Genomic DNA, 16253 nt, shown 5'->3' on the forward strand with positions numbered 1-16253 from the left:
TTCATACTGTTTTCTATAGTGTTTGTACTGATTTACATTCTCAACTAACGTGTATGAGTTCTTTTTTTCCTACATCCTTGCCAGCATCTCTTCTTTTTCTTCCTTCTTTTTTCTTCCTTCCTTCCCTTCCTTCTTTCTTTTTTCTTTCCCTCTCTCTCTCTCTCTTCTCCTCATAATTGCCTATCTGGAGAGAGATGGTATCCCATTATGGTTTTGATTTGCATTTCTTTGATGGCTAATGATATTCAGCATTTTTTTTAAACATTATTTGTTGGTTAGCATTTCTGAGCCTCAGTCCGGGAAGGTTTCAGAAATTCCAGGCTAAGGATTCAGAGGGCGGAATTCAGTAATCTCAGAATCAGCCCTCAGAGGAACCCGCAGCTGCTGGGACAAGTGTCCTTCCTCCAGATTTCTAGGATCTGATAATACACCTCTTCTCTTTGCTCCCCCAGCCCAAAGGCTGGGGGTTGTTTCCTCTGGCTATTATTTTGGCATTACCCCCTTGTTCTCTCAGTGATTTTTTTCAGTCCTTCAACACTCATTTAGCTAATTTCCTACATTAAATTCTCTGTGACAAATTACCTATTTGGTATTGTTTTCCTGCCAGGACCCTGATTATACATTGGTTATTTAACAATTTCCAATCTATTACAATCAAAAGGAGATATAAATTACAACATGAACAATAGTTCATGGAGAAAATGATGAGAGTTGCCCGTGTTAACTAGGGCCTGATGGAGTGCGGTTCTCCCTGAGGAGGGAGATTTGCACTTAACTGAAGTGCCATTTGTTATCGTCCTTTTCTGCCATTGCTTTAAACCCAGAAGGTGGCCAGTACGTCACCCATGGGCAAAAGTACTGTTGTGTCTGCCAATGTGTGGGTATTGTGGAGAGGATCCAAGAGGGAGGGAGGCGATGCGGAACTCCACACGGTTCAGAAGGAAACCAGAGGGCAGGCTGATCCAAAGAGTGGTGGCCACTGACTTTGGGTCTGTTTTTTTAGGTCTGGCTGTGGCAGGAGCATAGTGGATGACACATAAGTTCCCCTGAGTCTGTTTTGACACCCTGGCATTGTATTTGTTTCCAAGAGGCTTATTAACTTTAATTTGCTGAATACTTTAATTTTTTTTTCATTTCCCCTTCGTTCTGCAGTTCACTTTCTTCATTGCTGATAACTGTCAAAGATTATGCAAAGTGGATCACACAGTTTGCTCCACTTTATTTAAACAATGGTAGCCAGATCAACGTTGCTGCACTGCCTTCTATCCAAATGACAGAACTCGAGTCTATTGTTGCCTCTGATGTTTCAGTGTAGTTGGCTCTTCCTCCTCCTCCTTCTCCTACTCCTCTCTAATGCTTCTTAATAGACTTCGTTTTATGTGTTTCACATTTTTGGTCAGAAGCTTCATCATTGTCCATGACTGAAATAAGCTACAACTCTACCAGAAAACTTAAATTGAAGCCGTCTTGTTCCACATGTCAGAACTGTGACTCTGGCGGACACCCAACTCCTCATGAAGCTTGTGGAAGTTGCTGCCACTGGCACTGTCATGGTAAGAAGCCTCAAGAGTTGTGTGACTAGTTTTCAGACGAATCCTGGAACCCCACTCTGGAATATTACATCTAGGGGATTTTTTGTTGTTGTACTTGAAATTGCACCCAGGGGTGCTCTAACACTGAGCCATACCCCCCCCCCCCCCCCCCCCCCGCCGGGCCTTTTTTTTGAGACAGAGTCTCATTAAATTGCCAAGGCTGGCCTCGAGCTTGTGATCCTCTTACCTTGGACTCCTAAGTAGCTGGGATTATAGGTGTGCACCACCATGCCCAGTGCAAGTGATTTTAAAAAATAAACATGTATCATTTAAAAACTACCTTGTGTGTTTTACTAGCTCCAACTTACAAAGAAAAGGAAGCCCAACAACCATGCTAGTTGAATGTCAGGGACATACACTGAATGTGGATCTATTTCTATTGTCTGTTCTTTCTGCCATAGCCATGCTTCTCTAGGCTTGCTGGAGTGTTGCAGTCCTGGGCCATTCAGAGACTGCTCTTTGGCTGTTGCTTCATGTGTGAAGAATGGAGAATAATCTACTTGTCTCTCCAACCCCAGGGGTGACTTGAGGGGCAGCTGGACAGCTTGAATTGTGCTGAGCTCTATAGGTGCTAGAGACTGTCCCTGCAGGGATGTTGGAACAACCACTGGGTTGGTCCTCTCAAATTTTCCAGGCCAGGTCAGGTCTGTCTGGATCTGGATCCTTGCAAGTAGTGCAGATTCTGCCCTGGGATAAGATCGGATCCTGCCTGCATTTCCACAGGGGAAGCAGATGGTTTGGGGAAATCCAATTTAAAAGAAAAGAAATCCAATTAGCTCTCCAGGGGTCTGATGGTGAAGACTTGAATGGGGACAATTACATTAGATACTCAGGCCTACAAAGCCAGCTTGATGGCAGAGGATGGTGGGGTGGGAAATACCCTCAGGTCACTTATCCCTGGGTGGGTTTAAAGCATAGTTGAATAAAGTCCTTAGACTCTTAGATCCCTGGCTGAGACCCACCAATATGCAGCTGACTATCTCTGCCTTTGGACCTTCCCTGTTTTTCAGGCTGTTTCTGCAACTTACATAAAACCAATGAGTGTCCCATGCAGTGGCACATGCCTGTAAATCTCAGCTACTCAGGAGGTTGGGGCAGGATGATCGCAAATTTGAAGCCAGCAACTTAGCACGACTTTGCCTCAAAATAAAATAAATAAAGAAAAGGGTTGGGGAGAAAGAAAAGGATTGAAGAAAAGCTGAGTGGTAGAGTACTTGCCTAGCAAGCACAAGGCCCTGGGCTCAATCCCTGGGCCCCACCACCCCACCAACTATCTCATTAATCAATCCATGCCTTGATTTCTTCACTAGTAAGTAGGGAGACCACATCTTCCAATGACTTCTCATATAAATGCAGTTAAATAGTAGTTGAAAAATGTTTGAAAATTAAATAGCTCTTTAAAAAAAATTAAAGGAAGCAAAAACCAAAAACCAGTCCAGGATATTGTCATAATCTTTTATTATGTATCAAATTGTCTGTAATATAAGTTACAACCTGATTAAATTTGATAGATATTTTTATCTATTTAAGACAAAAAAAATTCTCTTTATGTACAATATCTTTTGTCTAGAGTCTAGCAAATATAGTACCTTTCATTGCAGGATTTCTGCTTAACATACAAGCAAAAATAAACAATAACAACAAAAATATAAACCAAAGCAAACCAAACCCCCAAATCTCTGAACTACCAATGTCAATGTTGAAAAAAGCATTAAAATGACAAACACAGAATAACTTTTGTTTAGAAATGCAGAATGGATACTAATGTTAGTGGCAAAAAAAAAAAAAAAAAAATCAACCCCCCCCCCCACAATCTTTGGGGGTGGATTTTCCTGCTCAGGGATGTGAGCTGACTCTAGACCATCTCGCGGCTCCTGCGGATAGCACAGCACAAGATCATACTGAAGATCATGCCAAATATCTGGAAGACAGAAGAACAGGGTAGTTTTGTTTGAGGGAAGGCAGAGGGGCAGGGCAAGACGTGAGCCATTCAGTTCAAGACAAATGACAAGGGGAATGGTGTCTATGAAGTCAAACGAGTTAAAGGGTGCTGAAGCAGGAGAAATGAAGACTAGATAAAGGGAAGGACTGCTGAAGGACTCCTGGACTCAAGGAATTCTGAGAGTTGGCCAATATAAGCAGCACAAGTATTTTCCCTGGAGAGCTTTCAGGATAAGACCAATAAGCCCAGAACGAAATTCAATGCTCAGATTCTAGATATTTCAATACGAGACTGTACAGGTTAGGAATTTTCTTTGTGGGGCTGGGGATAAAATCCGGGTCCTTGTGAATGCTAGGCAAGTGCTCTCCCACTAAAACACACCCTCAGCCTGAGACCACTACTTTGCTTTCATCTTTGTGTATCTGTGTTTAAAATTCTATTTTTAAAGGTGTTATTATGTCTTTTTACTGAAGTGCTTCAAGCTTTCTTGGCTGCAGATGAGGAAGCAAATCACCACCCAGGAAGGAAGCCATTTTTTTTTTTTTCTGGGGCCCTGTTTGCAAAGGGGCAGAAAGAAGGGTGAAGCAAAAGATTCTGGGACTTTGAGTGAGCCTGGTTGTCCCAGGGAGGCCTGGGGTTTTCATCACTCCTCCAGGAGGGAGAGAAGGCAGACGGCTGACCTTGAGGTCAGCCCTTAATGGTTTCTAGGGGCTGATCGGCAGGGAAGTGGAATGCTTGAAGCGTTCAGTCTTCCTGCTGGCTGTGCACCTTTGGATGCCCCTCAGACCATGGAAGATGAAACACTTCACTCCCGTGGCTTTTCTAGTGAACAGATTTTTTAAAGAAAAAGACAAACAGGTACACGATGACACATGTCCCCAGAGCAGTGGCGCTACCACTGCCTTAAGGGCAAGAAGAATGAATTCCGGAAATACCTAGAGTTCAGACTGTGGATCCTTCATTCATGAGCTAAGAGGCCTTGATCAATTTAGTCAACCTGTCCACTTCCTTTTCTTTGTAGTGATGTGATTGAACCCAGGGCCTTGCGCCACTGAACTACACCCCCAGCCCTCTAATATCTAGTAATAAAATGCAAATATTAATAGCACCCCCCTGGTAGGGTTACATTAGCAAGTATGATTAGTCAAACCATGCCCAGTCAGAGCAGGTGCTCCATAAGTGTCATCTACTCCGAAAGCCAGCCCCGCCCTGGAGGACTCTGCCACTCACCATCACCACTGCGATGCCGATGCCCACTGCACCAATGATGTGGAACTTGCTGTCGAAGACCTCTTTGATGGCCTCGGGGCAGGACTTGGGGAGGCAAATAAGACCTGGGTCACACACAATCCCCACACTGGGGCACTCCCCACCTCCAGCAGCACCTATCTCACTCTGGGAGCCCTAGTGGTCAGAGACTAGGCTGGGGATAGGTACATTCAGGGTTAAGAGATGCCCTGGCTGCTGGATGGAAAGGTGACCTGAGAGAGATATGGGAAGTGGTGCCTACAATCTGGGCACTACATCAGGGAAGGAAGAAGAGGTTTTGGGTTTCTTTCTTCCTTTCAATACTGAATCTAGGGGCACTTTACCGTGTACTACATCTCTAGCCCTTTTTATTTTTTTGTTTTGAGACAGGATCTTGATAAGTTGGCTTAGGGTTTTATTAAATTGTTGAGGCTGGTCTTGAACTTACGATCTTTCTGCCTCAGCCACTTGAGTTGCTGGGATTATAGGCATGTGCCATCACGCCCGGCTTGAGGTTTCCATTACTTTTCTTCTTTTCTCAGTGCTAGAGATGAACCAGGGCTTCACACAGGCTAGGCTAGTGCTCTGTCACTGAGCTACAGCCCCAGGCCCCTGGGGTCTCTTAAAGCAGGCATTCAAGACTCAAAAGTCATGCCAGTCCTCAACAGCTGAAGGGCTGGGGCATCAGGGGGCAGTTTTAGGTGCTCAGTGTCCACAGGGGGCTTGAGCACTTTGTGAGTTCTCTGGTCTGGTCTCTGTATTGCTCCCCTTGAGGAAAGAGCCCAGGGCAGGGGAGAGATGAGATGGTCACTCTGGAGCCCTTTTAAGTGGAAGAAATATTTACTAATTTGATTTTTATTTTATTCATGTTTGCTTTTCTTTTTATTATAATTGTAGACACCTGTTAATTATACAAATGGATGGATTTCACTATGACATATCTCCATCTACGTGTACTTCATGGACCCCTCTCCCCACCTTTGCCTCTTCCTTCCCTGTCCCTTTTCTTTAGAGTCCCTCTTCTTATGAAGCACTTGGATGCCCATCCTCCTAAAGAAGACGGCCACTTCTACCCTTGAAGGACTTGCCCAGAGTGACAGGGCAGGGACACCTGAGGCTTGCTTCTAACTTTACCTTAATTTGGATAGTTTCGATAATGTCCTTTTTGGGGCAGATGTCCAAGATAAATTGCTCCACACCTCCAACGACACCACAGCAGTTCAACTGCAGAGAGAAAGCGGAACGGCGATGAGGGACATGATCAAAAAGGTGATAAGAGGGAGAGGTGTGCTGGCTGGCACACCAAGCACGCTGCAGGCAGGCACTCTCTGAAGGCGGGCAGGAGAAGGCGGCAGGTCTGCACTCTACCTACCGCGTAGTGGATGGCTTTCAGCGTTTCCCGCTGGGGCTCGTCCTTGGTCTTGAGCTTGTTGTAGGTGTCCTTGTAAAAGTCCTGGAGTTCCTTAATCACCTGAAATGGACAGACACCTAAAGTGGTGGAGGTGGCTTTTTCACGAACTTCTTTTCAAGTACATGTTACTTGTTCACCCTCTTCAATCTTTAGCCAACAAACTCCCATGCTTGGAAAAATGTCACCAAGTAGACACACAGAAGCCACTAGCACCGCCTTTCTCAGGGCTTCTGTGGCACCGTTTACCTCCTCTACCTCTTCTAGGAACTCACTCCTCTCATTTTCCTTTTCTTTTGTACAGATTTTCAGTCCCTTTAGCTCCACTTGGTTCCTTCCATTCTACCTCTTAACTAAATGGAATCTCCTCCCGCTAACAAATTTTAAAAAAGGAAAAAAAAAATCCAACTCCCAACTTGGCTGCTTCCTCAGGCTTTCCTTTCTTTTCACATAGTTGTGACTTTTGGAAAATGACTACCTTTCTGTACACCCATTTCTGCACATGTAGTGAGGAGTTGATAACAATCTCATTTTTTTTTTTAAAGAGAGAGTGATAGAGGGAGAGAGAGAGAGAGAGAATTTTTTTAATATTTATTTTTTAGTTATTGGTGGACACGACATGGTTGTTTGTATGTGGTGCTGAGGATCGAACCCGGGCCGCACGCACGCCAGACGAATGCGCTACCGCTTGAGCCACATCCCCAGCCCCCAATCTTTACATCTCATAGGTTATCGTGAGGATTAAACAGGAGAGTCATATTAATCATGTTAAGCTGTTAGCATCGGAGCGAATATGAAGGTGTGTTTTAGCATCATGATGTTGCACCTGGGTGCATCCCTACTTAATGAATTTCTGTCCCCTTGACCCTCACCTGCACCCAACTGACAGACTAACTTCCAGCATCTTTCATAATTATCCTTTTCTATTTCTAGGACTGCACCTTTTATTGCTTGGGTAGTTCTTTTTAAAAACAAAAACAATAAAATAGGTTCCTGCCTCCAATGTCTCTTCCTTTCCCTTTCCTGCTGAATAAGACAAGTTGGCCCTTCCTAAAAATTGTGTTGATGTGGCCTAGCCTGGTCCCAAACTCTTCAGTGCTCCCTCGGGAAGCCCAAGTTCAGCTTCGCCTAAACCCCTTTTTTGCCTGAAGTCCTGTCTCTATCCACTTTTCTCCTGAAATCCCCTCTCTCATTCACAATTTAGGCCAGTGTACCCTTCTTCTTGAAGCCAGTAGAGATTCCTCTTTCTCATTCCACCTTTCCAAAATCCCAAGGGACTTCTGGATATAAATCACTCTGCAAAGCTTGCCAAACATATCTTTCTCCCACAATAGATGGCAAAGTTCCTGCAAGTGGGGACCACAGTTTGGGCATCTGTGGACCTTGCACAGTGTTTGGTATGGCACTTGGCTCATGGTGGCACCTGAACATGTTTATAGATTAGAGAAAGGAGCAAGGTATCCAGCCCCTAGAAAGCCATATTTTTTTTTTCTTGTAGTACTGGGGATTGATCCCAGGGGTGCTCTACACTGACCTATATCCCCAGCCCTTTTTATTTTATTTTGAGACAGGATCTTTTTAAGTTTCCCAGACTGACCCTCCTTCCCTTCTCATCTCCCCGAGCTACCAATTCTCAAATCCACACCGTTGTCAGACCCAAGAGATCTTATGGGAAACACCTACCTCATCCTTGTGTGAATAGCCCCAGATGGCTGCAGCTATTTCAATGGCAAATATCACCAAGAGGAAGCCAAAGAACTAGAAGGCAAAGGGGGACAACCAGGTGAGAACAATCCCAGACAACAACAAGCCAGAAAAATCTAAGGGTGTTTTAGAATGAGTTAGAATGACAACTGTCTGGGGTACAGGCATCTGGCGGCAAAAATGAATGGCTTAGAAGGGGCAGGGAAGGATTTTCCAGACAGGAAGAGCTGTGAGACCTCTGGCAGGAAAAGGCACCCTTCCCAGAGGAAAGCGTGGGCATAGCCCGCCCCCAAATTGGTATTTATAGGGTGTTAGTTAGGAGTTAGTGAACAATAAAATACTACTGCTCACTCATAAAACCCACAAAGCTTTGGGGAAACAGAGGCAGTGAATATACTCTGTGGATTTTGGGGAAGACTATCAGATTTAGGAACAACAAGAAAAAGCAAAAGTACCTGTGGATTTAGGGAAAAAAAGCAAACGTGGTCCTCAAGAAAGGGAAATACAAAGTCCTGGCATTTAGCTGCCTACGAGAAGTGATAAAATAGGATCCAGAAGGGCAGGGGAGCAATGCCTACCAGCAGGGAGGGCCCGGGGGCCACAGACAAGATGGCAGCATGGCCAGGTGGCTGGGAAGGGCCCAGGGAAGAAACACGGGAGGCCCAGGATAGCTCATGTTGTTTGGGTATCCTTTTCACCCCACCCCATTCCACCTGTTCAGTGGATTGTAGCCTGCTGAGCTTTGGGGGAGGGAAAAGGGCTAGGAGTGAGGGAGACTTACCAATCCCAACATGCACTGGGACTCTTGCACAGCCCCACAGCAGCCCAGGAAGCCCACCAGCATCATGAGGGCCCCAGCTCCAATCAGAATGTAGACTCCTGAGGGGAGGACACAGGTGTTAGCTGGGAGGTCCAGATAGCTCCCACAATCCCTTTTCTACACTTTGTGACTCCATGCCTCCTCTCAATCTTTCTGCTCCCACACCAGGGAGAGAAGTTCCCCTTCCTTGACACACAGCCTTCTTTACCCCTGCTCCTCTTTCCTCCCATCCATCACTCTTCCGGATCCTCTTATCACACCTACACTCGTACCTTACCCTAGGCCTTTGGAAGGGTCTATTAGCTCCAATACAGCAGAAGACTACCCACGGGAACCTTGCTTTCTACTCAGGACACAACCTGGTCGGGTCTACCAGTGTTCCCAGGGAGATGAGTCCTCTCGAGCTAGTTGACACAGACCCTCTACGCTTGGGCTAACCTCCTGGGACTTGGGTGAGTCCCCCACGGGAAGCTGGCAGGGCAAGCTCCCAGCAGGAAGGGCTGTGCATAACCAGACATTACTGCTCTGGGAGGCCAGCTCTGCTGGGTTCCTCTTGGGGACGCCTCCCTGCCCTGCTGGTAGGAGGCCATTGGGCATGTGTAGTGAGAGACACTCAAGGGCAGATGCTGTCAACCATAAAAATGCCTTGCTCTGATGCAAAGGACACATATGTGGGTGTTAGAAGACCCTTGTTTTAGTTCCAACACTGCTGCTGTTAACTGCAGCAGTTAAGACATTTTTTTTTTTTCCTCTCTGGACCTTAATTTCCTTCCCTAATTAAACAGGTTGGTTGCTAGAAATTTCAAAAGATTTAGCATACTGAAGAGATCTTATAGTTGCAATGCAGTTGCTCTAGGTTAAGAGTGAAGAGGACTCTTCCTGTTAAGGGGGAGGTGAGTGACACCATTACTAAGTTTTCAATTTCAGTGCTAATGGAGAAGAGCCGAGGGCTGGGGATGTGGCTCAAGCGGTAGTGCGCTCGCCTGGCATGCGTGCGGCCCGGGTTCGATCCTCAGCACCACATACCAACAAAGATGTTGTGTCCACCGAGAACTAAAAAATAAATATTAAAAATTCTCTCTCTCTCTTTCTCTCCTCTCTCACTCTCTCTTTAAAAAAAAAAAAAAAAAAAAAGAGAAGAGCCGAGACAGTGCAGAGGTCTCTACTCTTGCCTATGCCCTGAACAATGCAAATTCCTGGGATAGAGGAATACAGTGGAGCAGCCCTGGCCACATTCATTCCACAGCGTGCAATGATGCCCAGTGGGCCCGTCCTATGGTAATATTCTTGAGAAGGCACAGTTGTCCTGGAGGGACGACCCCTGTGCACAAACTCCCACCCTCCTCCCCTAGAAGCCCCATGGAAAAACCAGTAGAGAAGTCAGAGAAGTCACAGAGCCTATTCTCTCCCAGCTTGGGAGGGCTTCTGGCAATGTTGGGAGCACCTGTTTACTGAAATCTAGAATGACTGGGTTTGAAGGCTGGCTCTGTGATCCTGGGGAAGTCACTTAATCTGTGTGTAAGCTGTCTATCTGCAACATGGGATGGTTGGGGGTGTAGCTCAGAGGTAGAATGGGCGCTTGGCATGGGGCAAGGCTGTGGGTTCAATCCTCAGCATTGTACTTCAAGGACTATTGTGAAGATATGCAGAGGCACAATAAATACTAGCTGCTATTAATCTCAATAATACAAGTGTTGGGTAACAATTATTAATAACCACAGTGATAGATTCTTTATACTCGCTGCTCTTTCCCTGTTATTCTTTAACTGAGACCAGAGAGACTTCCTTCAAGTAGGTGCTGGAAAGTAGAGAGATGTAATGTTTTCCCACAATACATAGCAGGATATGCGATGAGAACTCTCGGCAGGTGACACAGTGACTTCACTGTCCCACATCTGCAGCCTGCGCAGGGCAGAGGCTTTGCAGGCAACAGAGCATGCAATCTGCCTGCAGCTGAGGCTTACGGGCAGCACTGAGCAGAATGCACACAGGGAGCGTTTGTGCCTTTCCCTTCTTCCCCACATCTGTCGTGATGTCAAGTCACGTGGGGTTACTGGCAAACCCCATGTTGTATGAATATAGGTATTGTTCCTGTGCACGCCTGGCCCAGACTGGGCAAAGGGACAGATGCAGCTTGTCTTCCAGTCATCCTCCTAGGCAGTCAAATGCAGTGGGGCCACAGACTGGCCTTGGGAAGGCCGTGCAGCTCAGACACAGGGCACTGGGGAGGAGGGTAGCCTCCCTCTGCTCTTGGTCCTAATATGGGGACACCAGGAGTAAGGCAGTAGGATGGCCCCAGGTTCTTCTCATCTCACTGGGGCAAGACAGCGAAGGATGAGGTCACTCCTTTGAGCTCCAGAGCAGGGGATGAATAAAGGGGGGTGGGGTATTAAGAGATCAAAAGGATTTACAAGCACATAAAACACAGCCGAGTAGGAAAGAATACACAGCCGTGTTTTCTCTAAGTCCGTATCCCAGTGCAGAAGTCTGGTGACCCTGGCAGAAGCTGGGACAGTTGGGTCAACAGGAAGTAAATTATGAAAGGGAAGAGCATTTCCTATGCAGAGAGAACATTCTCTTAATGGGTCTCTGGGTTAATATTAAATATTCATTCTACAGCTCTGCAGAGGGAGATTTGAAAATAAAGGATCTTGGTTGGCTTTAAATCTTTCTTGGGCAGCTGAAGATCCAGAGGTCCTTGCATTAGCCCCTTTTGGGTGGGGGTGAAAACCAGCGGCCCTCAGCAGCTGTCCCTGAGCGTTTTAGGAGCGGTCATCAGGCTCTAGGGTGGCCCATCTGTAAGCAGGGAAGTTCCCCCTCCCGAGCAGACATGGAACCACGGCAGGGCTTGGCTAGCTTCTTCAAGGGACTGTCTGTCCAGTGCTTCCCTTTCAGAAAGCTACTCACAGTCTGAACCCAAGCTTGTTAGCAGAGGCTGGTAATGAGAAATGACAAAGTGTTCCCCTTTATAAAGCAGTGAATGTTAGCTTTCTGTCTGACTCATGGAAAAAGTTGTTCGTCACAGGGCTTTCTTGAGCATTACCATGTTAAATTGCTTAAGGGTTGTTTGTTTTGCTTTTTTTTTTTTTCAGGCTGACATTATAGGCCTAGACAAAAAAAAAAAAAAAAAGAGACTGGTGTGGCAATGGCATGAGTGCCAAGGTGTCCTTTACATAAGAAACAGGGCATTCTTTCCCCCTGTCTCAGGGCTCTCAGTTCAGCTCAGGCTAGAAGAGCACACATCAGTCTCCTACATGGCCTTAATCTACCTGGCAAACAGCGTTTCTCACTTCTGTTTGTGGACAGAACACAACTCCACCAGAGCCTTTGGACTCCACTGGCTTAAAACAGTTATTATCTCTAAATAACTCAATTGGGGGTTCATAGACACCCTAACTCTGTCCTTCAAGGCTCTTGATTCCTCTCCCTCTTACGAATGGCTGTTTTCATGAACATGCAGCACAGTGGAATTCAATTTGCTGAGGACGGTAACTCTGTTAGTGAGGCACCTGTGTGCAAGCTGGGCCAGTTTCAGGTAGGGAAAACGAGGAACCAAACGAAGTGCTGCATGTTCCCCAAACCATCAGGCACCTACCCATAAGCAGGGGATGGTCCCAGGGAGGGGTGGACCTTCATGGCCTCTAGATGGAGCCCCCCTGGATTCCCTCATTCAGTGGCCACGGTTCTGGAAGGACACCAAGGAGTTAAGAAGAGCTGCTGGCCTGAGACCAAAAAAATGAAGTTCCCCAACATGTTTGCAGCCTGGGATTATGGATACTGCTGACGGGCTGAATCTCCCAGGGCCTGAATTGGAGAGAAGGCCCATATAAGGTTGTCAGCTGTTCTGGACTTACTATGACCTGTTCTGATCGTCGGAAAGTGTCCCCCCCCAACCCCCTTGCTTCTTTGCCTGGTTGCGTACTCTTTCTCTACATTGTAAACTGTGCCCCTCTGAAAGGAAAGACACCCTGGGTCATTAGGGTTTTCTTAAGAGTCAGCTACATGGTGAAACAGTGGGTGGCCCTGCAGACAGTTATGCCACAGTGCAAGGGACAGTCACCCCATGATGTCAGGACAGCAGCCAGGGTGTAGCTGGCACTCTTAGCTCATCTGCTGGGAGGGAGGCTATGAGTTCACACACAAGGCTGGTCTCAGCCCAGTGGGGAAGGGGACACAGAGAAGCAGCCTCCTTGGCCCTTTGCCCATGGATAACAATTATTCAGTTTCCCCAAGTATTCAGTGACAGACACAAAGGCAGGACCCAGCCAGAGGCTGAGCTTGAGGATATTCTAGTGTCGCTTGCCCTGGTTCTTGGGAGTCTAGAAGCAGAATCTTCTTCAAGATTCATAGACCTGTTTTGCAGGCAAGCAGAGCTAATGCAACAGCAGCTCCTAGACCTCAGGTAGGGAGTGCTGTGCCTCTGGAATTATGTCTTTAAATAACCTTCCTGGTCACTTCAGGTAGGCCCACTGGCCACCAAGGACTCCTGTAGTGACCCGCAGGATCTGAACCTTTGGAGCTTTTGGAGGCCAGCCTGGCTCCTGTCAAGCAAGGCGTCAGGAGAGTGTGGTCATCACATCTGGTGTGACTTTCCCACCTGTGTCCCACTGGCTAGGGCCACTGGAATGTGGGTGCTTCTCCCCTGATCACAATTTGTGTGATGTCAAAGAACCTCATTCCATCCCCATCAAAGGGAAGCGTTCAGTCAGTGCAGATTTTTTTTTTTTTTTTAATTACTGCATGGGGAGTTCCCCCACAACCTATACAGAGAATCCAAGAAGCAACCAGGTTTGAGCTTCACTCCTGCCTTTTGAAAACCAGGAGCTTAGATAGCTATTCGAGCCTCTTCATCTGTGAGGTGGGACCCATTCCCTGCTCCTCACAGAGTTATGGGAATGCACCTGGGTCACAGTTTAATAGGAGGTGTAGGATTGTGAATGACACACTAGGAAGGGGCTCAAAAATGCCAATACCCTCCTCCCACATCTAAAAACATGTGGAATTAGCCTAAGAGTTCTGAGTCATCAAAAGGAAATCCGGGGTGGTTGGGAACAGCCAGGACAATGCGGGAACCTTTTCTGGGACACACATGGGAAACCTGTGGGGCTTTTCCTTAGGAAGACGCCCTGAGGTGCTGTATGTTCCTGCTCAGGGCTCCCTCGTGTGCCATGGCAAGGAGTGTGAAGGATGTCCCCTTAGTACCACACTCCCTGCTCCTCTGTGCAAGTGTCCCCTCTGGTCCCCACCCCCTCCTGCTCTACAGGGTGGCATTCCAAGCCTGCCTCAGACTCACAAAAATGCTCTGTTGCTAAAACAAGTCAGGGCACTATGGAAACCTGCTCCCTAAAAACTGTGTGTATAGTTAAAAAAAAAATACATTGGGCTTTTCTTCGACTTAGTTCTTTCTGACAATGGGAACCACACCCAAAAAAACCCCCAGCTAACAACAATGAAAAGCAGGAAAACTATTCACAGAGCTGGGGCTAGGCAAGCAAATGCGCTGTTTCTAAAGACCCCTTTTCCTGCCTAACTGGTTTCAGCCAGGTCTTGGGGAGACGGGCAAGGGAAGGTCAGTGTGACTGGCCAGCCATGGCCATCTTGTTCCTAGAGCCTGGGAGATAACCCTCATTGGTCTGCTTTCTCCGTCTTTTGCAAAAATAACTTTGGTGGGTGGGAAGGAAGTGACCAAACTTACACTTTGAGCCTGATGACATGACATGACAGCATCATCCTAAAAATAGGAAGCTTCTTTTGTTAGAAAATAAGATGGTTCCCACCCCAAACTCCACATGAAGTAGAACCACAGAGTCTGAGTTTACTTAGAAACTGGGAAGTTTCACTTGACAGGCTTTGTCTCCTTTCTCTTTAGAGGACCCGCAACAAGGGGGAGAGAAGGATACTAGAAAAAATGCCAGGGAGCTTGTGTGTAGAAAGGATCACACACCCTTCCCCTAAAGGAAAAGCAATTTAGAAAATGACAACAAAATTAAACCAAACACCATGGCATTTACCCAAGCACCAGGGTCCAAAGGACCTGAGTAGAGTCTTTCCTATTGTTTATTAAATGGTTCTGGGGATCACACCCAAGCTAGGTACATGCTCTACCACCAAGATACACCCCCAAGCCTCCCCTAATATTACCTAGGAATCTGTCTTCCTCTGGGTCTGAGTCCCTATCCGAATAGTGGGGAGAAGAGCCACCCATTCTCTCCTGGTACTGCATAAAAAGGACAAAGGTTTCTGAGTTAAGAAAATGATGAAGTCTAAGAAGACATGTAATTAGAAGAGAGTTATCAGGGATGTGAATGGAGGTTCACAAACCCTCAAGAGTGGTAGCAACTTTGCCAAAGCCAACTGCACATCAGAGAATGGTCAAAATGCCAAACTCAGCCAGCATGAAAAGAAACCACATCAGTTAGATGCAAATTCATGAGCACAACTCTCCACACAAAAACACTGTACAACTTGAAAGGGACAGGGCTGGCTCATTTGGCCTGAGTCTTTCCCAGGTCCAAGTTCCTGGGTCCATAGGGAGTCTCCAAAGTTGGAAGAAGCACCACAGTTTTCCCTCCTCACCTGTGTAGAAGCTGGAATGATTAGCTTCTTGCTCGAAGATGCTCTTGGTCTGAGAGTCGAATCGGAGCCATAGTCCAATGGCAAGGACTGCAATTCCAGCAAGCTGCAAGATAATGAAAATGGTGATAATCCTGGCTGCCAGGGAAAACAGTCCCCAAATGCTGAAGGACAAAGGTCTCTGAATTAAAAAAATGATGAAGCCTAATAAGACTTAATTGGGAGAGAGCATGGGGACTTGCAAAAGACTTGGGACCACCTTTAGTCTCTGGCCCTCACGTGCACCTGGTAGTAGAAGTCATGGGGTGTGTGTGATCAATCCATGTGCCAAAAATATCAGCAAGCTGAGAATAAGCCATTACCTACTAGCAAAACAGCCTGGGTACTTTATAGGCAATAAAATACTATATAGCTCTGAAGACTAATAGCTACAGCTACATGCACTTCAATGAGTGAATCTCACAATGAACAAAAGCAAGAGCCACAAGAATTCATACAATATGATTCCATAGTTAAAATTATACTGTAATTATTGCACATAAAAATGATAAAGGAAAAATAAGAAAGCAATGATCATAAAGAAAGTGGTGTTCTCTAGTAGAGGGAGGGATTTATGCTCAGGGATGAGCACATGGTGGGTGGGTAGGTGGGTGTCTAGAAGGCTGGCAGTATTTTCATTCACTCTACAGTGTTGCCTAGGTTGGTCTCTAACTCCTGGGCTCAAAAGATCCTCCTGCCTCAGACACCTGAGAAATTGGGAGGTGCGCTTCACTGTGTGCAAAGTGTAATAATCTAATTTTTTACTTGGGTGTTGGTTACATAGATATGCACACACAAATGCCCAGGGAGACCACATTACTTAGCAAATGACATATCCAGAGTTTGCTCTTGCTTATCCACATCAGTCCTTAACTCATGAGTCCAGATCTTGGCCTGGCACTGTTGAAGCAGATGCTATGGAGGTGG

At 46.4% G+C, this 16253-nt stretch overlaps 1 protein-coding gene across 1 annotated transcript in view; it reads right to left on the minus strand.

Moving 5' to 3' along the window:
- Nucleotides 1-3033: 3033 nt before the first annotated feature.
- The window catches only part of Cd9 (CD9 molecule), a 32513-nt gene continuing 19293 nt past the window's right edge, over nt 3034-16253 (minus strand). Inside the window, exons 2-8 of the mRNA XM_005338363.5 lie at nt 15291-15393; nt 8676-8773; nt 7874-7948; nt 6155-6253; nt 5917-6006; nt 4765-4848; nt 3034-3513 (exon numbers count right to left, since the gene is read on the minus strand). Coding sequence (XP_005338420.1) covers nt 3448-3513; nt 4765-4848; nt 5917-6006; nt 6155-6253; nt 7874-7948; nt 8676-8773; nt 15291-15393 — 615 coding nt within the window. The 3' untranslated portion in view covers nt 3034-3447. The remainder of the gene's footprint in view (nt 3514-4764; nt 4849-5916; nt 6007-6154; nt 6254-7873; nt 7949-8675; nt 8774-15290; nt 15394-16253) is intronic.

The sequence above is a fragment of the Ictidomys tridecemlineatus genome, chromosome 6 (genome assembly GCF_052094955.1).
Source record: "Ictidomys tridecemlineatus isolate mIctTri1 chromosome 6, mIctTri1.hap1, whole genome shotgun sequence".
NCBI classification, from domain to species: Eukaryota; Metazoa; Chordata; class Mammalia; order Rodentia; family Sciuridae; genus Ictidomys; species Ictidomys tridecemlineatus.